This window comes from Panthera pardus, unplaced genomic scaffold, assembly GCF_024362965.1.
Source record: "Panthera pardus isolate Hobbes unplaced genomic scaffold, ASM2436296v1 HiC_scaffold_16, whole genome shotgun sequence".
NCBI classification, from domain to species: domain Eukaryota; kingdom Metazoa; phylum Chordata; class Mammalia; order Carnivora; family Felidae; genus Panthera; species Panthera pardus.
The window spans coordinates 3,125,264-3,148,416 of record NW_026526721.1 but is presented as its reverse complement, the minus strand read 5'-3'; the positions used below and the strand labels follow the sequence as shown (position 1 = coordinate 3,148,416).

The 23,153-nt window shown below is 56.8% G+C and overlaps 1 protein-coding gene across 5 annotated transcripts in view; it reads left to right on the top strand.

The window, feature by feature from the left end:
* PKNOX1 (PBX/knotted 1 homeobox 1) overlaps window positions 1-19,803 on the top strand; it is a 56,494-nt gene extending 36,691 nt beyond the window's left edge. For 4 of the 5 annotated variants that reach the window (XM_053903024.1, XM_053903021.1, XM_053903023.1 and 1 more), the window contains 6 exons: window positions 1,984-2,083; window positions 3,033-3,130; window positions 9,953-10,081; window positions 13,810-13,886; window positions 16,564-16,736; window positions 18,949-19,803. In XM_053903024.1, the coding sequence (XP_053758999.1) occupies window positions 1,984-2,083; window positions 3,033-3,130; window positions 9,953-10,081; window positions 13,810-13,886; window positions 16,564-16,736; window positions 18,949-19,160 (789 nt within the window). In that variant the 3' untranslated portion in view covers window positions 19,161-19,803. The remainder of the gene's footprint in view (window positions 1-1,983; window positions 2,084-3,032; window positions 3,131-9,952; window positions 10,082-13,809; window positions 13,887-16,563; window positions 16,737-18,948) is intronic. The other variant, XM_053903025.1, reaches the window with a different exon arrangement.
* Window positions 19,804-23,153: the final 3,350 nt, after the last annotated feature.

The window sequence follows — 23,153 nt, the reverse complement described above, 5'->3', positions numbered from 1 at the left end:
TTTTAACATTTATCCATTTTTGAGAGACAGAGTGCGGGTGAGGGAGGGGCAGAGAGAGAGGGAGACACAGACTCTGAAGCAGGCTCCAGGCTCTGGCTCTGAGCTGTCAGCACAGAGCCTGATGTGGGCCTTGAACCCACGAACCATGAGATCATGACCTGAGCTGAAGTCGGACACTCAACCGACTGAGCCACTCAGGTGCCCCCGCCTTTCACTGTTAATTATAATTTTACTGGAAGGTTTTTTCTTGATGCTTTTCATCAAGTTGAGGAACTTCCCCTCTATTCCTGTTGTTTTTTTTTTTCCGGAGAGTTTTTTTTTATTATGTTGAATTTTTTCAAATGCTTTCCCTGCATGAATTGATGTGATCATGTGATTTTCCTCCTTTCTTCTGTTAACATGGAGGTAGATCACGTTACTTGATTTTTCGAATATCGAACAAGCCTCACATTCCTGGACTAAATACCACTTGGTCGCAGCACATTAATTCTTTTTATATAGGTTCCCGAATTCTGTTTGCTGTATGTTGTGAGACGTTTGCGTGTCCATACTGATTGTGGTTTCTTTTTTGTTACAGTCTTTGCCAAGGTTTCGTATCAGAATAATACGACTTTACAAAATGAGATGAAGAGTATTCCCTCCTTTTCTGTTCTCTGGAAGTGATTATGTAGAATTGGTGTGAATTCTTCGTTACGTGTTTGATAGAATTCTCCAGTGACGGTACTTGGACCTGGAGGTTTCTTTTTTGAGTTTTCGAGCTACAAATTCCGCGTCCGTAACAGTTACCGGGCTGTTGGGATGGTGTGTTTCGTGTTGGCTTCTGTCTAGACGTCACATGTGTGTGTGCCCAGTTGTCGCCAGAGCCCCTCCTGCCGTCGGCGTCTGCAGGGCCTGTGGCGCCCCCCACCCCCCCTCCCCCCGTCCCCTTCCTGGTGCTGGCAACTTGTCACCTCTCTTTTTTCCTGTCTTAGCGGGTTTGTCAGTATTTTGATCTTTTCAGGGAACCGGCTCTTTTTTCCATTGGTTGTTCTCTGTTGTTTTTCTATTTTCAGTTTCATCGATTTCTGCTTTGATCTTTATTACTCCCTTCTTTCTGCTTGCTTTGGTTTCATTTTGTCCCTCTTCTTCTAGGATGAATTAATTTTTATTCTAACCAAGTTCATGTGGCAGATGCTGTGTGTCCCTATCAAAGCTCGGACACGCATTCGGATCGGTGCGGCAGCCTGCAGAGTAATCGTCTTTGGGTTTTCACACCGATGCCATCTAATTGCTCAAATACCTGCGTGCCGGTGGCGTGCCAGACCCTGTGCCTAGACGCCCGGCACAGAGCCCCCTTCCCGGCCACCTGCCCCAGCCGTCACAGCCCATTTGTACCTGACTTGGGATGGCTGGGATCTCGATGTGGTCTTACGCTCTTTCTGTGCAACCGGCTACAGGCCAGGCCCAGACCTAGCACTCTACGGACCTGAACACCCGAGGCGGGGGCTGGGGGAGGGGGGGAGCCGATGTGCTCCGTGCTCTGGTGAGGGGACAGAGCTGGCCGCGGCCGCAGGTGACTCTCTGGCACCACATGGAGCCTCCTGAGCCTGTGGCGTCATCTGTAGGGGGACTCTGGTTCTTGGAAAGCTCTAGAGTGAGCCAATGGAGTGGGAAGGCTGTGCGATGACCTTAGGTCCTCCCGGCCTTCCTCGTCACGCCTCCAGGGCTTCGAGGCGAGTCTAATATGATGAGACGAAAGATGACCGTTTGGGAGCCAGGTCGAAGCTGGAATCTCGGTGCTGACGGTCGTATTTAATAGCGGGTCAGTCTGGGGTCTCTTGGTTTGCAGATAAGGAAGGCGCGCCTTCCGGAAGGCTTGTCCTCTGCGTCTCTGTCCCGAGCACCTGGCCTTCACTGGTGGTGGCACCATGCCACTTGGTTTAAAGTTTTAAACGTGGCTTTTGTGTTTCCGCTCACTGCTCACCGTGTGTTTTTGACTCACAGCAGATTCAGAGTGCCATCTCAGGCACCCTCAGCCCCCAAGGAATCGTGGTGCCCGCATCCGCGCTGCAGCAAGGGAACGTCACCATGGCAACAGTGGCAGGTATGCTGACGGAGAAAAGGACACTCGTTCCTTGAGCTTTTGTGCAAAAGTCCTTTATATGAGAGCGGAGAAGCCCGTCAGTGCAATTGCTGATTAACGCCAGTTCCTGAGACAGGGGTGGCAAAACTAGACCCCTTAGAATTGAAGGCCCGTCTCTTGTTTTCATTCTCAGTAACAGATATTTTATGCAACTTGTGCGTCCCTACCAAAAACTTCGGGGAAGAAGGGTTTTATATGGGAGTTGAAAATATATAGCAAAAACTGAGTTGTGATTTGCAGATAACCTAGTTTTTAATTGTACTCTTGGCAGCATCTGGGAAACCTTAAGTCGTGCCCTTAATGTTTGACAAACAAACAAAACTCCCTCTCAGCCTTGGTGTTACTTGCATGGCAGAAATCATCGCGGGGAGGGGACAGAGTCTGCAGGTCCCTGGCGCGTCTCCAGCATCGCAGATACAAAGCCATCGTGAGGACGGAGTCGGGGCGCGCAGGGCGGGGAGAAACCCTCGCAGGATAGTGCGAAGGGAAGCTTCCAAAGGAGGATGGAAGCACGTTCGAGCAACAAAATACTGTGATGAAAACTCCTTCGCCCCCTTGGCCAAGTCCTTTCACATGTGCTGGTTGTGGGGGAAATGGAGCAAAAGAAAGGGAATTGCAGCATCCGCCCCGGCTGACAGCGGCTGACAGCGCCGTGGCGATGGGACGCCTCGCTGCCCCTTGCCCGGTGCCCCGCCCCCCGCCCCCCTCCCGGGGCGCGGCTCGTCCGGGACCGGTCGTTTTAATAGTTTATGGTGACAAGTCCGCCAGCGGGGTATTGATCGTTCGACATGGCTTAAAAACCTCGTCACACCAGAGATTTGTTTTCCTTTCGTGATGTACGTTGAGTGTATTGAGAATATGGTTTTATATCACTGAGACTCAAGAGCGTTTTGATCTCTTCCTTCCTGAGGTGGCACGGTGTATCAGCCTGTCACGGTTGTCACTCCTCAAGGCCAGGTGGTGACACAAGCCCTGTCGCCCGGCACCATCAGGATCCAGAACTCCCAGGTGCGTGTGCCATTCCGGGGGGAGGGCTTGGGGGCGAGCGGGGCCGTGCGGGCACGGGAGAGCCAGGCGTGGGTGTTCCTCTGCCTGAAGACCGTGCCGGTCCCCAGTTCAGCTCAGTGTCAGCCCCGTTTCTTGTTTTACTCCCCGTTTCCTTTACCGTAAGAAAGTTGCGGAGTCCAGAAAGTCCGAAGAAGCGGCAGAAAGGTCCTCCATCACCCCTTCCGCGAAGCAACCCCGTTGTCCAGTTTAGCATCGGGTGGTGTAGTTGTCTCTGGATCCGGAGACTTGAGGCAGTGTAGACGCACTCTTCCCGCCCCCGTGGAGGTTCACAGCGGACCCAGCAGGCAGGTCTTTCAGACCCTGCGGAGGCCTTCCTGCTGAGCACCTGATGGGCCAGAGCACCGCTTCAGGTTCGCCCTCCAGTGGCCGGTGGCCGGTGGGGTGGCCGGGGTGCGCGCTTCACATCCGCCCACCCACCGGAGGGGAGAGCTGAGCCGGGGCTGCCCCTCCCCCGCTCCAAGGCGCCCAGTGAGGCACCGCCCCCCACTTGGCCCCCCGCCTCCTGGGAACACCAGCTTCGAGAGCACAGGAGGCCGCCTCAGGGGCAGAAGCAGCAGGTGGAAATGCTGTTCTGTGCTGTGACCTTGCAGTCGACCTACGCCCTCCGTGCCTTTGTGGTAGGGGAGGCTGAACTTGGTGGACTGCCCGCCCCCTTTAAGTTGTGGAGACACACACACACACACACACACACACACGCACACACACACACGTACAGTCTTGTCATTTACACGCAGCTCGGTTTAAATCCGAAAGACCACGTTTCTGTTAGCTGCTCACACTAAGAACGTAGATTCGTTGTTTCCTGGAAGCACGGATGTTTCCTGCAGCCTCACTGACAACTGGCAGCCCAGCCTTGGAGACGTTCGTGTTTCCCTTAATCGGGTAGCAGATGCGAGAGGGCCTGGGCGGCGGGGGCTGGCCCGGCCCATCCGGGACTTGCCGCCTCTCACTTCACGGGCAGAGCTGGGCTGGGCTGGGCTTGGGGGCCTTGTCATCTGGGCCCGCGAGGGGTAGAGGAGGAGCTAGACCCCAGCAGCATTGTCCCTGGGCTCCCCATCCAACCCGCTGTCCCTGGAGCTCCCCATGTGCCACAGCCATGAACATGGGCGGCCCCTGGTCGGTAGAGCGCGTCCCAGTGCCAGCGTGAACCGCTCTCAGAGAAAGACACCTTAGAGTCCGCTGCCTTCCTTCTGGAGTAGAGGTTTATTTGTCCTGATGCTTAAGAAGGAAGTTGCTGCTTAACTGAATTTTCTTAGACACACAGAGGACTAGTTTAACTAGCAAATGTGTGTTTCAGCGCAACCCCTTCTCACACAGACTCTCGCCTGTGACGCCCCCAGCCCCATGAGGCGGGCTGGCGAACGCAGCCCCCTTTCTTGCTGCCTGTGAGCTGTTTCTGTTCCGGTCCTCGTGGCCCTGCAGCCCACCGTGCGCCTGTCCCCTCCCCGTCCCCCTCCTCCATGTATGGCTTCTAGGTCAGCAGGGCTGGGAGGCCAGAGACACGGGCTGCCCGGGTTCCTGACAGAAGAGTGACCAGATTGACCGAGGGCTTGGGTGCAGGTGCTTTGGATGAAGCCTGTACGTGGTGCATTCGATTTTTTTTTTTTTTTTGTAGCTATTTGGGCTACTCTGGGCTCTTTCTTTTTTTTTGGGGGGGGGTGGGGCTGGTTCTTTCTGGGCTGCAGATAATCAGGGTGACAACTTACCGATGACGGGGTCTGTTCTTGTGTCGGAAACTGTCACGGTTCATTTGGTCACTGTCACGGCTCATGTGGTTGCTCTGGCCAGTATGACCCCCAGGTGAATCTCAGCGGCAGTAAGATGGCCGTCACGGCTGAGCCCTCGTAATGCTCGCCCCCGTGCTGCCCAGTGTCTGTCTGGGTCTCAGGTGCACACACGGGGGATTTTAACACGGCCACACTCGCCCAGGAGAGAGTCCGCCACCATGGGCCGCATTCTGACTTAGTGCCCGTCAGGAGGTGGGATTTGCCCTCTTCGTAGGGCGTCTCTATGGAAAGGTGTTTATACTTCTAAAAGTGTTTTTGTTTTTTTTTTAATTTTTTAACATTTGTTTTTAAGAGACAGAGAGAGACAGAGTATGAGCAGGGGAGGGGCAGAGAGAGAGGGAGACACAGGATCCGAAGCAGGTCCAGACTCTGAGCTGTCAGCACAGAGCCCGATGCGGGGCTCGAACTCACAGACCGCGACATCACGACCTGAGCCGAACTCCGACACCCAGCTGACTGAGCCACCCAGGCGCCCCTAACATTTTTAAAATTTATTTTTGAGAGACACATAGAGAGTGAACAGGGGAGGGACAGAGAGAGAGGGAGACACAGAATCCGAAGCGGGCTCCAGGCTCCGAGCTGTCAGCACAGAGCCCGACGCGGGGCTCGAACTCACAGACCAGGAGATCGTGACCTGAGCCGAAGTCCGACACCCAGCCGACTGAGCCACCCAGGTGCCCCTAAAAACATTTTTTTGAGAAAAGAGAAGTAACCAGGGGATTTCATTGATCTCCTCTCCTTTCCTGGGAGAGTCTATTTGTACGATCGTTATTTGTATATTTTAGGGTTTTGCTATTGGTTGGCCTGTGACAAGGTTTTTTGCCTCCATTCTACTCTCTAACTCACTTTGCTTTGATATAAAAATCAAGTTGATATCGAGCTGCGTGCCCAGCTCAGCGTCAAGGGTGCTGAGAGGCTTGGAGCAAACCGCCGCCTTTCCCGCCCGCTGTTCCCACCTCTCGTGTCAGGCACCTGCTTCCTGACCTTACAGTCGTTCCTTCTGCTGTCTTCCTCCCCGTTTCTAAACACTAAGTCACCCCTTACACACCTGCTTTGGGCTCGCTGTCGTGGCAGGAGCCCCTGCTCGCTCTGGCTTTCCCCCATCTTCCCTGTGTGTTTGGCCTTGTGGCCACACCCCTGCTCGGTGTTAATGTTACCCTGACTGTGTAAATACGGGTCTGTGCCGAGCTGAGTGTGTAACTGTGATCACAACACTTTTCTGGGTCACGTGTTTGCTTCTGCCCGAGCGAACCACTGCATTGCTGAGTCCCCTGGCCGAGTGCTCGTGGGGCCGTGGCTGACACCCTCGTGCTGATCCCCCTACGCCCTGCCTTCCAGAAGGCACATCGGAGCTGTGTGCCCCCAGAAGCTCTCCGTCTCCTGCTCGCAGGGGCTCGTCTCTCTCTCTGGGCCAGGCACAGGGCATGTTCTTGAACTTTCCTTTGACATCACCTTCAGGAGTCCCCTCTCTTGCAGCGTATACCCTCTGCTTTCTTAGCTTTATTCCCCACTTTGAAAACGTCCAGAGGAAATATGCTGGGAGGTACGTTTTGTTGAGACTTTGCAAACCTGAGAATGACTTTATTTCGGTCTCGTGATGCAATCTGTGTCCAAGTGCAGTTCCGACATGCAGGTGACTGTCACCGGGGCTGGAGGCCACGGCGTCTCTGTGCCCTCGTGGCCACATCGCCTGGGGAGGAGGCCAGCGTCTTCTGTCTCCCGTCGGATGCTTCTCTCCTCCGTGCTGCTGCAGCGCCTTCCCGAAACCTCGTGTCCTTGAGTCGGGGACGTGTACTCGGAGTCTCCCGAGACGGCCCTGCCCCCTCCCCGGCACGCACAGTCTCTTTCTAGAGCCTTTGCTAACTGAGCATCGGACCCTCCGAACAGAGTCTCTGGACTTCTGTGTGTTTGTGCTCCCATTGTCTCGTTCTCAGAGACTGACTTTTCTCTCTGCGCCCCCTCCCCCCACCGCCTTCCGCCCGTCCTCGAAGTTCAAAGTGTTCAGCAGAGCAGGGATTTTCCAGACCCTTCCTCGGCCTCTGTGCTCTGCGTTGAAGCTCCCGTTTTTGGCCCAAGGGTGGCTGCAGTTGTCTTTAGCTTCTGTGTTCTCGCTCTTCCTCTGCGCCTCAATGTTCGTTCACGCTGGTGTCTGCTTTTTGTGATGGAGACTTTCACTTATGTTTTAAATTATTATCAGTATTATTTTATGTTTAATTTACATCCAAGTTAGTTAGCGTGTGGTGCGCCAGTGATTTCAGGAGGAGATTCCCTAATGCGCCCTCCCCCACTTAGCCCATCGCCCCTCCCACAGCCCCTCCAGCAGCCCTCTGTTTGTCCTCTGTATTTAAGAGTCTCTTCTGTTTTGTCCCCCTTCCTATTTTTATGTTATTCTGGCTTCCCTTCGGTTCACCTGTTTTGTCTCTTTTTTTTTTAAATTTTTTTTTTTTTTCAACGTTTTTAATTTATTTTTGGGACAGAGAGAGACAGAGCATGAATGGGGGAGGGGCAGAGAGAGAGGGAAACACAGAATCGGAAACAGGCTCCAGGCTCCGAGCCATCAGCCCAGAGCCTGACGCGGGGCTCGAACTCACGGACCGCGAGATCGTGACCTGGCTGAAGTCGGACGCTTAACCGACTGTGCCACCCAGGTGCCCCAGACCTGTTTTGTCTCTTAAAGTCCTCATACGGGTGAGGTCATATGATGTCTGTCTTTCTCTGCCCGAATAATTTCGTCAGCACAGCCCTGTCCAGTTCCATGAGATGGAGGATTTCGGATATTTGGGGACAGTTGCCTGTCCTCGGAACCTGAGCCGCTAGGAAGCCACTGGGTGCGCGTGGGGCGTGGGCCGCGGCAAGCGGGCCTCTCCGTTGGCCGGCCTTGGAGCGTCTTCTTCACTCGGGAAGAAGACTCCAGAGAAGGACTCTCAGATTTCTCGCTCGGGGCACAGGCCTGGCGGCAGGGGCGGGGACGGGCTGGGGTCTCCCGTGTCGCGTGGAGGCTTTCCTTGCCCCTCACTCCCACCGTCCAGCTGCGCTCAACACGTCCTCCGTCTCCTGCGGGCCGGGGGACAGATGGGTCATCTGCGGAGAATGATGGGGAGGGTCCGGGGCTCTCTCTGCTTCCTGAGCAAACTTCCGGCCAGTTTCCTAGGCTTTTCACCCCCCTCCCGTCCAGTCCCTGGCCTTGCTGGAGCCCCGCAGGGCCGGCGGCTGGTCTGTTCCGAGGCCCTCGGTCTGCTTCCTCACGCAGCCTCGCCGGCCCTCTCAGACCCCGTTGACGCCATCCGTGGGGTCTAGTCACACGGCCAGCCGTCACTGGGCCTATTTTTGAGCCCACGGTTGCTTCAGCCCTGCACAAGAAAAGCGACACTGAGCCCATGTCAAGCTTCATGAGGGACATGACACGTTAATTGAGACAAATAAGGCGACAAGCTGAAGTGTGGCCCCTGGTGCTTGGGAACTCCTGCTGGAAGGTCACTTCCCACTCTTCCCTGTGCCCGCGTAGGAGCACGGAGAGGGCGCTCGACACCACCCGCTTTCAGCCTCCGACTAGGAAACCTGTTTCCGAAAACTCTTATGCCCTGGATAACAGTCTTTAGTTTTAAGATATTTTAGGTACAGTCAGTGTCTTAACATCTCTTTTAAGTCATAAATTCTGTTTAGATGATATTGTTGAGGCTTTTAAAGAATGTATCCAAAGTGATATAAATCCAGAGGAAGCACAGATAATACGGTGACCTCTCCAAAGTAAAGTTCCAGATCCTTTCATTTTTTTCAAAAATTTTTAATGTTTATATTTGAGAGAGAGAGAGAGAGAGAGCACGAGCAGAGCAGGAGCAGAGAGAGAGAGGGAGACATAGAATGCAAAGCAGGCTCCCGGCTCTGAGCTGTCAGCACAGAGCCCGACGCGGGGCTTGAACTCATGAACAGTGAGATCATGATTTGAGCCGAAGTTGGACGCTTAACCGACTGAGCCACCCAGGCGCCCCGAGTTCCAAATCCTTTAAACTGTGTCTGTGGGGGCGCCCGGGTGCCCCAGTCAGTTAAGCATCTAACTTCGGCTCAGGTCATGGTGAATCAACTGTGTCTATGAATGCATCACATTGAAGTTGATGTTCGTTTCTTGTGGAGTCCGTTTCATACATAAGTTCTAAATTCAAGTGTAACAGTAGAGAGGTCTCTGCTGTGTGTGTGAGGCCCTGGTGAGTGGTGATCGCTTTCGTCCCCTGCCCGTGTCGTGAGCACTGATGACACCGTCCCCACGGGCGTGCTGGGCATCAGGTGCGGCGCCTGGGACCTGCCGGGGCCTGAGGCCTGTCCTTACAGACATCAGATCTCTCTTTCGTTTGTGTGCAGGACATTCGCGGTGCCCTGCCCGTCCTTCCTTTTGAAAGGCAACGGACAGAGCGTGTTCCCTGCTCTCCGCGGGGGGTGGGGGCATCTGTCGTGGCTGCGGAGGCGTCTGGGCTGCCGGCGGTCCCTCGTCCCTCGCTCTGTGATGCTTCTGTCTGCTCCTGTGTGTGCCTTTGCCCCCTGCTCGGCCGACGGGCCGTCTCCGGCCCTCAAGCCTTCCTGCCCGTTCTCGTTGATTGCCTGACAGCTCTCGGCTGGGCGAGCGGGGTTCTGTCACGTCCCTTACCAGAGGACGCAAGGCGAAAACGGGCAGTGGATGAGAGGGCCGTGGGGTTGGCATGTCGACAGGGGAGCGACCCCGGGGACCTGTCGGTGCCCGTGTCACCTGCCTCGCCAGATGAGGGGCCACTGACAGCGAGACAGCCGTGCCCGTGGCCGCAATGCCCCGGGATCCTCCTCCCGCCCCGAATAGCCTGCACCCGCCCCAGTGCACGTGCCCCTGCTAGCGACAAGTCGTTTACCCGTAGATCTTTGGCTATGGTCTCCATCCGAAGTCCTGAGCCGCTTGGACGTGTCATGATTTTCTGTGCTTTCTAACATTTTCTTTTCAATTGTTTAAAAGCTCCAGTTACAGTTAAACCAAGACCTCAGCATCTTGCATCAAGATGACGGCTCATCCAAGAATAAAAGGGGCGTTTTGCCGAAGCATGCCACCAACGTGATGAGGTCTTGGCTCTTCCAGCACATAGGGGTAAGAACGCAAGTGACCGCACCGCTAGCCACGCCCCGAGCTGCTCGCTTTCTGGCGCGCTCCCCGGGAAAGATGTGCGGGTCTGCGCGAGCAGGCCCGGCGTGAAGTATCGGTCTTTTGTCGACCGTCTAGACGTCGGGGTGGAGTGCGGGACGGAAGGAGGGTTACCAAAACCCGGAGGTCACCCCCTGAAGTGACTTAAACAGGAGGGCACCCCCGGTGAAAAGGGAATCCCTTCAGCTCACGTCAGTCCCGTGCGTGCGTGAGAGCCAGCTCCCCGTGAGTGATGACGGGGTGAGGTGGGGTGAGGTCAGTTAGGGAGGCGGGCAGGCAGAGGCTGGGTCGGGGCAAAACCCGGGCAGGCGGCGCGATGTCGCACGTATTGGACTTGGAAGGAAGAGGTGGGAAGGTCGAAGATCGCGATGTGGACGGGGGGGGGGGGGGGGGCACGTGACACAGAGTGGGGCCCACAGACAGCACCCGCCCATCCACGTTGTGTGCGCGCGCCTGTTTCCTCCCCTGGGTCACGGCCGCGTCGTCTCCGCAAGGTGGCCCCTCCCGGGAAGCACGTACTCGCTGCTCCGTTCAGCGGGGGACACCCTCAGCCCGCGTGCCCCTGAGCCTGCGGGAGGCGTGTGGCCCGGAGCAGCTTCCAGGAGTGACCGCCCAGCCTGCTGGCCGGGACCGGGAGCGACCAGGTTGGCTTTCGGGGGAGCGTGTGGCAAGACCGAGGTGGGAAAGTGGACACCACGTGCTGTGTTACAGCCACGTCCGGCGGAAGGAGGGGCCTTTGTGTAGTGAGGAGGGACGGGAGGTCGGGAGGTCCAGCAGGGAGCTGCCCGGAAGCCTCGGGAACCAGCTTCGCGGCCGGGTGCCTTCATCCCGGCTTGTTTTCTCTGGTGCACGCGCCCCCTGCCCCCGCGGCCCCGGCCTCCACGCGACCACACGGAGCGCCCGCGCCCCCGATTGCCGTGGCCGTGGGCTGGCTCTGCCCCTCTCCGTCGCTGCCATGGGCGCCTGCTCGTGCCTTTGGTTGCCCGGCCTCTTCCTCCCTGCCCTGCGCTCCCCGTCCGCATCCCAGCGTGCCGTGCTTGTCAGCGAGGTGCCTGTCGGACCCAGGGCTCCTCGCGCCCTTTCCCTGCATCCACCGGGAAGCCCGCTGCCTGGGCCCGCGGCCTGCCTTTGTTCCCGGGACCGGTCTCCGTCCTCACCCCGGCTGTGAGCCACGAGGCCAGCGTCCATCTCGGTCATCCCGCGTCTTCTGGGGTTTGGCCCTTGCCGCGGCCGGGTGGCACCCCCTTTTCTCTGACTGGCGTCAGGCTCCCTACCCGGGAGGTGACGGTCCAAAGTAGCAGCCGGCTCGAGGCTTTGAACCGGCATGTGATGTCGCTGAGCAGTCGGGACGGGGAGGGGGGCAGGACCCCTCTCCCTTTCCTGGAGGGAAGGCCCTGAGGGAGCCGGGCCCCCGCTTCCCTCCTGCTCTGCTGTCCTGTTCTCCGCTAGCCACCCCCGCCTGCAGGACACGGCAACACGTGTCAGAGAGGACAGTGCTGTCTCTGAGCGGCGTGGCCACACCTGGAAACGTGTCCCGAAAGGTTTCACGTCAAGAGGAGAGGCTTTATGGATGACGGGCACAGCGATGTTGGGTATCCCGACGCGAAGACTGGGCGTGGGGTTTAGGACACACCCGTCTGCCGGACCGTTACACAGCTGGTCAAGTCGGCAGTGAGAGCTGGGGCGCCAGGAAGGTTCGGGCAGGTGGCAGGGACTGAGGGTGGGACGTACCCACGTCTGAGCCCACTGTGATCTCACAGCCGATGCGTGGTCGTCACGCTACAGACGGGTGGTAGAATCAGTGTTTTTGTTTTAAGTTTCCTTTAACGTCGTAATGATTTGTGAAACAGTAAACCCTGTGATAAGGTTGAAGTAAAATGTTCCTTTGTTTCCCCCCATGAAGCATTTTCTGTCTCTCTTGCCCTCATGTCTCGGAAATCGCATCCTCTCCGGTGGTGTTCCCAATACGCTAGGATAGCGTTTTCTGCTGTGTGATGGCTTTCTTTGTCTTTTCTTTTGTTTTTGGTGAAAGCACTTAGGTTTCCTGCCCCCTTTGATTTTATCAGCTTCTATTTATTATTTTTTTAAGTTTATTTATTTTGAGAGAGAGAAAGAGAGAGAATGAGGGAAAGGCAGAGAGAGAGAGAGAGAGAGAGAGAGTCCCAAGCAGGCTCTGCTCTTTCAGCTCAGAGCCCAGCGCGGGACCCGAACCCACGAACCCTGAGATCATGACCCGAGCCGAAATCAAGAGTCACGCCTTTAACTCACCGAACGCCCCAGGCGCCCCGCAAGTACGGTATTTGCATTTGCACGGCCTCTACCTCCGGCCGTGTGCTGTGGGCCGACCGATCGAACCGCCGTCGTCTGAGGGAGCAGGCACGCTGTGGGGGTGAGCGTGGCGCCCCACCGGCGTGACTCCCGCCCACCGAGTGATACTCACGGGAGCCTCTGCCCCCCGTGTGCTCTCCGGGGCCCCGGGGCGTCCACAAGGGACGTGGGTGCGCGTAGGTCTGAGAGTAAACGTCTTCCCGGTTTCTGCGTGCGGACGGTAACCAGTCTTGGAGAAACCGTTTGTGCCGTAGGTGGGAATTACCTTCCTTTGGGACCTCTGTGACTTTTGGTAGGTACTTCTGGTTTAATGCTGTTTTTTTTAAGTGAAAGGTACTAATCACAAGGGAAGGAGTGACGTAGCAGACCCGCGCATCCCCAGCGGTGGCTCGGTCCGCTGACCGCACACGCTGACCTAGCGGGGCGGCTCCCGAAAAGCCGTCCGCGCGGCCCCTTGTCGGTGTCTCCTCACGACACCTGTGACAGAAACGTGTCACCCCGCGGGACGGGCCTGGAACAGCCTGCCCTGCCCCTTCCCCGCGCCCTCCCGTTTACCCAGCCGTCGGATGGGGAGCGCGTGTGCCCTCCTGCCTCAGTTTCCTCATCTGTAGAATGGGGATGACCGCCGTGTCTCAGAAGTGACCGAGGAAAGCGGTTCCCTGTAGGACGTGCAGCCTGATGTCCGTGCCGCCTGGCCGGGTCAGAGCTCAAGCCTGTGTCCGCGCGTGTGCTCCTAACGTACCCTCGGCGGGGCGGTCCCTAAATTAGCGGCCGTATCACGTGGTTGGGACAGTGACCCCCGCGGTGGCCGCAGCTCCTGGCGGTGGGGGCGCCACTCGTGCCGTCTGTGAGCCTCCGGCTGTCGCAGCCCGCCTTTGTCTGTGCCCCAACCGCCGCGTTGGCGCTGAGCGGCTCCGGGAGACGCTGCATTCTGTGCGGGACGTTTCTAAGACAAGTTTGTGAGGCTGAAGGCGTTTTAGCAGAACACTGTCGCTGCTCACCAGTCGTTTCGTTAATGTTTATTTATTTTCAGAGAGAGAGAGACAGAGAGAGAGAGAGAGAGCACGCACGCAGGGGGAGGGGCAGAGAGGGAGGGACAGGGAGAGAATTGCAAGCGGGCTCCACACCGTCAGCCTGACTCGGGGCTCAGGCTCACAAACCGTGAGATCACGACCTGAGCCAAAATCGGGGGGAGTTGGACGCTGAACCCACTGACCCGCCCGCCCAGGCGCCCCACTACTTAGCGGTCTCACTAAGGACTGTTCACGCGTTTCTCGGCTACCCAGAGAAGCCGGACTTCCTGTGTAAACACCGAGGTTCACGGTAACTTTTCTTCTTGTTCGTAGCACCCCTACCCGACAGAAGATGAGAAAAAACAGATCGCTGCTCAGACAAATTTGACACTACTCCAAGTTAACAACTGGTAAGATGCGCCCGCTCCCCGGGGTCGTGCCAGTCGGCGCGACAGAACCCTTGAAAGTACGGACGCTAATAAATAGCGGAATTTGGCTGAAGGTTCCTGAGTTCTCGTGACCAGCAGCGCTGTCGTCAGGACTGGGATCGGTGGCGGGAGGCTTGGGAAGAGATCAGCGCACGCTCTCGGCTTTCGGGGATCAGTGGCCCTCGCGGTGGACCCTCTGCCCACACGCTGCTTGTGCAGTTAGACTCGCGTGTCCCCGCCGTGTTTCTCGCCCCGAGCCCCCACGCTCAGTGCCGATGGCCTGTTTTCGTGGGTAACCTCCTCCGGGTGGTGACGGCCGCCACGAGGCATCCTGACCTCGGGGGCACCCCCCGTGGCTCTCCCACCTTTGGGAGCCTTGTGCCACTTCGTTCAGCTCTGAGTGGGGGTCCAGGTGGTGGTCCCACCCGCAGCGGGGTCCTGTGGGGACCTCGGGGCCCTACGAGGGACACGCCTGGGACAGGTCGACTTCGTTGATGACACGTCCTCCTGTTCTAACCCCGGTGTCGCGTACTGTCGTGGATGCCTGAGCCCTGACCGCGTGTCCCGGAAATCAGGGCCGCTCCCGTCGGCAATGGCGCTGGGCTCCAGGGGCGCGCTTCTGTTCTGTGCGCCTGTCGCTTGTGTCCTTCGTGTTCACGCGCGCACGTGTGGACGCGAGTCCAGCTTACAGAACGGGCCCGTGTAGGAGAGAAGAGAGCACACGTGCTATCAGTCGGAAATACCGTTAGAGCTTACACCTGAAGGTCAGGTGGGCTCCGGGGTACGTGACGGGGTCTCCCGGCATACGCAGTCGTCTGTGCGGGACGTGTGCTCAGGTACGGCACCAAACATCTCCGGTATCCTGCGTGGGCCATTGTTGCGGTTTTGGGAGCCGGTGATAGACCACAGTCCTCGAACTGTCTCCTGTGGAATCCTGAAATGCCGTTAGCAGAAACGGAGGTTTCACACGTGTTGTCGCTGTGACGTTCGTGACGGCCTAGGACACGCTCCGTTTCCTCCTGTCCCCTCGTGTGACACGTCCTGTCTCGGTTCGGTCCTACCAGTGGTCGATCCGTTGGGGGTGAATGTTAGAGACACTTGTTTGCACATTGTGATGCTTTTGCCGCTGCCCGGCCTTCCCACTTTTCTTCAGGGTTGACTTCCTTGAGCTCTGTTGGCAGAATTGTCTTGTCTAGAAGGTTTGACCTCAACTTTTTTTTTTTTTTTTTTAATTTTGGTTAATGTTTGTTTTTGAGAGAGAAACAGAGCACGAGCAGGGGAGGGGCAGAGAGAGAGAGACAGACAGACAGAATCCGAAGCAGGCTCCAGGCTCCGAGCCGTCAGCACAGAGCCCGACGCGGGGCTCGAACCCACGAACCGTGAGATCATGGCCTGAGCCGACGTCGGACGCTTAACCAACAGAGCCACCCAGGAGCTCCTGCTTGTTTCTGTTTTTAGAGCGTATTTTCCTGCAATTGTAGATGGTTTTGAACGCGAGGGTTATATATTTTTTTTATTTAAAAAAAAATTTTTTTTTTAACGTTTTTATTCATTTTTGAGACCGAGAGAGACAGAGCATGAATGGGGGAGGGTCAGAGAGAGGGAGACACAGAATCTGAAGCAGGCTCCGGGCTCTGAGCTGTCAGCACAGGGGCCCGATGCGGGGCTCGAACTCACGGACCGCGAGATCGTGACCTGAGCCGAAGTCGGCGCTCAACCGACTGAGCCACCCAGGCGCCCCGAGGGTTATATTTTTTAAACTGTATTTGAGTAATCTCTGCCCCCAACGTGGGGTTCGAATTCACGACCTGAGATCATGAGCGGGCCAGCCAGGCACCCAGGACCGTTAGGATTTTAACGCTAAGTGACCTTGTCACTGGTCCGGGCCCAGCTCTGCTCTGTGTCGGGGGCACCGAGAGCAGCGTGTGGTGGCACAGCACCGGGACAGAGGTAGAGCCCGCGTGTCCGCTGGTGCTTGTCTTTCTCTTGCTGTCAGGGTCCCGCTGCGGGGGTTAGCGGGCTGGGCTGCGGCGAGAGGTGAGCCCCTGTCGCTGTCCTCCTGGAGGAGGCCTGGCCAGTGCAGCTGTGGCCCGGTCGGAGCGTGCGGTCCGAGCTCGCCAGCGGCCGTGGGCGTCCCGCAGGCTGCGGTCACAGCAGGTGGGGGGGCGCGGGGAGACAGAGCCCCCTCCCGGGTGCCGGCAGGGGTGCAGGCTTTCCGTCCACACGCTTACGAGCCGCCTGCCCTGCCGACCTCAGGCTCCCGCAGCAGTGGTTGTGCACGTGTGGGGTCAGGGGTCGGGTCCCCGCGGGGGTGGTGAGTCGCTTCTGAGCTGCCTCGTGGTGGGGGCGGTTAGTGACCTAGGAACTTAGTTCCTCTGGGACTGGCCCGTCGTGAGCGGCGTGCAGGGTCGCAGGTCTGGCCCCGGAGCCGTGCTTGGAGGTGACCACGAGGTCAGGGCGGGACAGGACCCCCGGGTGTGCAGTGTGGCCGCTCCCCGGCCCCCTCCCCGGGGACACCGGCGCCCCACCTGCCATCCACGTGCGCTGGGCCGGGGGAGAGGTGCGCGGGCCACCTGAGGTCCAGGCTGGCTCTGACGCCTCCCCTGTAGGGACGTTTGCTGTCCCAGTGACCGCTTCTGGTGTCGCCCTCCGCACCCAGGTTCATCAACGCCAGAAGACGGATTCTTCAGCCCATGTTGGATTCCAGTTGCTCAGAAACCCCAAAAACTAAGAAGAAGACAGCTCAGAACAGACCGGTCCAGAGGTTTTGGCCCGACTCCATCGCCTCGGGAGCTGCACAGCCGCCGCCCAGCGAGCTGGCCATGTCGGAAGGTGGGCCTCGCGGGGGCTGGGGGGCGGTGGGGACAGGGATGGGGAGGGGGGCCGTGGGGGGGGGGCCCAGAGGCTGGGGGAGGGCCTGGCTGCTTGGGGGCAGCAGGGGTGTGGGCAGGGACGGCCTTGACTGCGGTGGCAGCCGTGAGCCTTGGGTCGCGGCGGCTGCCGTGTTTCGCGCGTGACGCGGGAGGGAGGCATCGCGTACGGAGCGCGGTGCGTCTGGGAGGCCCGGTGTCCTGTGCGTTCTGTCCTTTTGCCCCTTTTTGTGTTTCTTGTCCCTGGGAGCTCGGAGCTCAGGATGGAGCTCTGCCAGCCCCACCACCTGGCATCTCACCCCTTTTCCCCGTGAGCCCCCGTGGCTGGTCCCCTCTGACGGTGTCCCTCTCCCTCATCACAGGCCCCCGTCCCCGCATGCTCCATAAGCACCTTTCCGTGGGCACGCCTTGCCCAGGTGTGGACTGTCTGGGTGTGTGTGGTTCTCGGTGTGTAGGTGGTGTTCCCAGCCCGTCCCCACTGTCTCGTTCTTCCTGTTTTTCTCAGCAGTTTGCTGTTCCCGAGGAAAGTTCGCGGCCCTTACGTCTTCAAACACTTTCTGACGCCACCCCCCCCGCCCCGCCCCCTCCGGGCCCCCAGGTCCCCGTCTGTCCTGCTGTTCTTTCTAGGGTTTGGGATTCCGTCTCTCGTTTCCGTTTTGATAGTTTCCACGTCTGTGTTGGGGCTTCGCTAACCTTTTCTCCCGTGGTTAAGCTGCCACCGGTCCCACCACGGGCGTGTCTCAGGGTAGACATCCTAGTGCGCGTTTCCGGAAGTTCGGGACAGTCTTTGGCGGCGCTCGTGGCTCTCCTTCGTAGCATACAGTCACAACAACCGCTTTGATGGCCTCCTCTGCTGGTTCTAACATCTGTCAGCCCCAGGCTGGTTTCCGGTGACCCGGTTTTCTGCTCACTGTGGGTGGTTTTCCTGCCTGGTGATCCTGGACTGGATGGCAGGCCTTGTGGATGCCACCTTGCTGGGGGCGGGTGCTTTTGCATGGGGGCAAGGCTCCCGAGCTCTGTTCCAGCCCTGAAGGGACCCTCTCGTGCCCTGCTCGGTGGTCGGCCCTCGTTTGGTGACCAGCGGTGCTCAGCCCTGGGCAGACCCCCCGCAACCAAGGCCGGACCTCGGGTGGCACCCCACCCCCACGCCCCTCCACCCGCCCGGCCTGGGCATCGTCTTCCGATCTTTCCAGCTGGTTCTTCCCCGGGGCTTGATTGTCTCCTGCCGCCCGTGCGGACCTCCCTCCACCGAACGGACGAGCCGGGCTGTCCACAGATGTGCCGGCCTCGCGGTTGGGACGGGCCCCTCGCAGCGGGCTGTGCATCGCGCTTCGTTCTGTTTCTTGAGGGCCGGCGTGTGCATTTGAAGCTTCATCGTTTGGGTTTTGATATGCGGTGGCCTTAGGTTTAAGTAATTTATATTTTCAGTTCTTGTTTTGTCTTTTAATCCAAATTACTTAGGATTAGTATTAGGTTTCTCTCCCTCCTTCCGGCCTTGGAAAAGGCAGTGCCTGTGTATTGGGGGAGAAGTTCAAGCAAGACTTGCCAGTGACCAGTAAGTTTCTGCCCCGTCTTGGCTTCTGATCTTCTCCAGAAAGCGTCCTTATCACCAGTCTCCCGTATATGCTCCCAGCGCATCTGTGACATGACGTGACGTACTGTGCGGGGGGCAAGGACGGATGAGTGAATCTCTTTAAAAGCGTTTCCCACATTCTACCGCCCGACACTGTCTCCCGCTGCCGTCGTCACTTGTCGCTGCTCCTGGAGACCTTCAGGGACGAGCGTGTGAGCCCCCTGGGCTGCTGGGGACCAGCGTGTCCCAGGGTCCTCCTTGTTCCCCTTGTCACACGGTCTCCCCGACTGCGACCCTGGCCCCTTGCCTTTGTCTCTTTGCTCCTCGTCTTGTCCCTTGTCCTGCGTCCTGGTCTCCTGTTCCCTTGCGGCTCCTGCTTCTGCCCTGCACACCCGCGTCCGTATAGCCCCTTACGGACCGCCTGCAGACCAGGAACTTGCGCCGCGTATTAGCGGAGGAGGGTCTGACGTCTCCTAACCCCTGGCGATCGTCCCAGAGACTCGCGTGGGGGCCCCGACACGAGGTCAGAGGAGCGAACGGCACCCGGCTGGGTCACGAAGCGTCTCCCTGGGCGGGCGCTAATCTGAACGTTCTGCCGCAGGAGCCGTCGTGACGATCACCACGCCCGTGAGCATGAACGTGGACAGCCTGCAGTCTCTGTCCTCGGACGGCGCCACCCTGGCGGTACAGCAGGTCATGATGGCGGAGCAGAGCGAGGACGAGTCTGTGGACAGCACGGGGGACAGCGGGGCCGCGCTCGCCCCCACCCACATCAGCGGGCTGGTCCTGGAGAACAGTGACTCCCTGCAGTAGGGCCGGCACAGCCCAGAACCGCGGGGCGGGCCTGACTTTTTACAGTTTGCACAGCAAACATTTTACACACTTTTATTTCTGACATGTTTTATACGTAGATGGAGAAGAATGCACTTTTGTATTTCATAGTGAGCTTCGAGAGCGCCCTCGCGGGCGCGGCGACTTTCCGGGGTGCGTGTGTGTGCGTGTGTGCGTGCGCGGGTTTTTAAGGAGATTCTTTAAAGGTTTAACGCTAAAAATGTGATGAATGACAGACACCCCCGTGAGCCCCTAATTAGTTAAGGAATAGTGCTGCCATTTTCTAGAAAATTATGCAGTTTTAATTTCGTTCTGTGGTCGAAGCAGGTCCCGGTGGGCTGATTGATTTGTGTCGCCCACGGATTGGAGAGAAGCTTCTGCACCTTAAAACTGCCAGTGCGAGGTAGACGCCCACGGCAACAAAGTGCGTGTGGCCCGTGGTGAGCGTGCTCTGGTGGACATACGCCGAGGTCCCCACGGACTTGGTGAGCCTGTTTCATTTGCTATATATGAAAAGAAACTCCTATTTTTACCTTGCTGGAATTATTGGATAAAAAGCTATTTTTATAAATTCGCTATGAATTGGATTATGACTATATTGAGGATAAAATTTCTAGAGAAGAAACACACGTGCTTACTATTTCAATTTGGAATGTTCTGAACTGACCAAATTTAGTGAACCTGCCCAAAGGTAGCTAGCATTCCACGGTTCTCCACCGTCCCGGGGGAGTGATTGGCATGTAGCACCGTAGAAGAAACGAGTGTCTAATGAAATTTTGACGCCTCCAGACTTCAGTGTATGTGTAAAAGCTCAGATTGCCTTTCACACTTGATCTGAACCTGTATCTAAAGGTGTTTGCTAAATAGGACTTAGGTGAGTTAAGTGAGGTGGTGACCAGTAGTCCGAAGCTGTGACCACACACGTCAGTCTAATTTAAACTCGACTACAGTTAAATGGTTACTGCGCCAGTTAGCTGTGTATTGTTTTAGAAGTTTTTAGTCAGCCCTATGTTATGCATAGAATGTTTATCATAAACTAATATAAGATGTCCTCTGTGCCACCGGCCCAGAGTGAGACCCAGTAACCGGCACCCGCGCTGTTCGCAATTAACACGTCCCCAAAGCGACACAGCTCCCCGGGCGGGCTCTCCGGCCTCAGCTCACACGCGTCTGCCGTCGGTCCCGGGGTCAGTATTTTCTCCCTGTACGTCGTCGCTTTGGGATTCCCGGGCCCCCACCCCCACCCCCAACCCCGACTTGATCACATGAGGTTTGGAGTAATTTTAGGACTTCCGTTTCCCGGCGACAAGGCAGACCAAAAGAGTAGACTGGGTTTTGTTGCCTTTGTTTTCATTTATTTGCAAGTGGGGCTTTTGCTCAGAAGACAAGCCACCTTGTCTCGTCAAGCCTTTGTGTCGTCTTAAAGGGGACGCCCAGTGTTCGTGTTTCTAAAAGGTGGTTTGGTGTTTGGGAAGGTCGCCAGTTCTGGAGATTCAACAGCCGTCATTAGTTACGGACCAAGGTTACATTGCAGGATATCTGGAGCTGGGGCAGATTTTTTCTGGAACTGATCCCCCCCCCCCCCCCCAAAATTGGTTAGTTACAGTTAATCACAGAAGACTTATTTCCTAGGTAACTTAGGAGGCGGTAAGAAATACATAGAATTTTCTTTGAAAAATACTTCAGGAGCTTTAAAAGAAAAAGCGGAGTAAACTCTTTTGCAGTGAGAACAACACTTTTAAGCAACAGTTGCGTTCCTTATTTATAAACAATTTGTAACATTTTCAGTAAGCCTACACAAGTTTCGTAGATCATTTTAACTTGACCTAAATCGAACTTGGTTGGACTTCTTGAAACCAGGAGCTGTGGACACCAGCCAGCCACCTTCCTCCCCCCCCAGTCCCTCTAGTTGCCCGCTCTTTGGGTGCATGTGGACTCACAGGCAGGTCACTGCTTCCCCCCCCCCCCCCGCCGCCCCAGGGGTCACGTTCACTGAGCTGCGGGAGCCTGTTAGTCGAGGGCTGCACAGACTGCCCGTCCGGAGACAGACGGGGGCCGTGCGGGGTCCCGCTGCCCTCGCTGGCCCGAGATCGGCCTTCCGTGCCCGGTGACGCACCGCGCTCCCTGCGGCTGAAGCCGGTTTCCTCAGGCTCGAAGTTCTTACCGGGTTCGGAGGACTAGGATAAGCCGTCCAGAGACAGGGCGCTCGTGGACAGGCCCGAGCTTCCCCCCCACTCTCCCCGCAAATAACCGAGGTGCTCGGAGACGACCTTGGCGTGGCAAGCCGTTTCGGTTCATAAAACCGCTGCCCGGCGTGTCTGTCGTCGGTTTGCATTTTATAAACCCCCATCTTCCAGCCCTCGGACCTTCAGGAGAACCTTTGAAAATGGGACTCCCTCGAGCGTTCATTTTCACGGAGCAGATTCGATCCTGACTTCCCGCCAGAAGGACGCTCCGGATGTGTCCCCAGACCCAGAGTAAGAATGTCGTTACCCGTCCCGCGGCTTCGCCGTCCCCAGACGAGCCGCCGCCGCCGCCGCCGCCGGACCCGGCTTGCCGTTTTCTGGCTGCAGGTAGTGACGTCCGTTTCAGTCTCTGTCCGGGACGCACGGTGGGGCGGCAGGTGGTACCAGAGCGCACCTGCGGGTCGCGGCGGCCTTTTCTGTGCGGCCCTTACCTGTGTGAGCCGGCTCGGGGCCCTTGCCTTTTAGACAAACTCGACCCTACCTGGACGGTGGGCAAGGCCCACCTCCGGCGGTTAGGGACGGAAATAACCCAGCAATCTGCCTTTGTTTTAGTTGTGTTCGGTCTACGAACTGACAATCTTTAAAATGTGAATACTGTAACAATATGTTTTCTTGGATTGTTGTCTCGAAAGGGGATTTTTGTGAAGCAATTGATTTATCAAAGCAGAAAAATTAAAAATAGAAACATGCTTCGTGGATGTGTTATTTTGTAAAGCTGGGGTCACCGTGAGCTGTTTTTCCATTTTAAGGAAAACATTCAAACTGTTGACAGGTTTTGCTGGTGACGCGGGGCTCGTAGCGACCCCTGCACGTTGTTGGAAAAGGAGGGTTGCACTGGAGCACTCAGGGCCATTTGCGTTTTCTGGAATCTTCTTCAACTGCTCACTTCCATTAGTTGTTGGCGTTCCGGGAAAGAATTGGAAAGCTTTTGTTTGTTTTTTGCTGTGGTCTATCATAAAGGTAATTATTTTGACGGTAATGGGAAAATGCTTCGTCGGTGACGTAGCGCGTGTTGTGGAATGACCCACGGCCGCTCCTGGACACGTCGAAGCGCCACATTAAAGCCTTTTCAGCGAGGTTTCTTCTTCGTAGGCCAGTGTGTTTGAACTCCCCCCACACTGTTTCTGCTTAGAGGCTAAGGTCAGCGGACTCAAGTATTTTTAAAAAGTGCATCTCATCGCAAGCCTTGCGGGTGACTCGACGAGCCGGCTCTGAAGTCTGTCGTTTTAGGAAACGTTCTGAGCAATTTGATGGCAAGTCGAGCCCCTGTGTGCTCTCTCCGGCTCCACTAGGTCAGAGGTGAGAGGCGGACATGAATTGTTAACCAGGTGAGACCTTGGCCCCGTCCTTGACGCCTTGAGGGGTTCAAGGGCTTTGTTGGTAAAAGGAAAAGATTGGTTTATAAGGTTTATTCTAGCTCAAAAATTAACATTTATTTTCCTCCGAGGTTTTATTTAAATCCAAGTTAGTTAACATACTCTGCAGTCTTGGCTTCAGGAAGAGAACCCAGTGGTTCTTCACTTCCATACGAAACCCGGTGCTCGTGCCAACAGGTGCCTCCTTAACGCCCGTCACCCATCTAGCCCCTCCGCCCACCCACCTCCCCTCCTGTCGAAAATGTTGTAACTAATAAAATCCTATCCGTCTGTCTGGAGAGATGAGTAAGTGAGTGATGACGTGGCGAATCCTGAAAATAAGAGACCTGTTTGGATCAATGTTTGCATTCGGT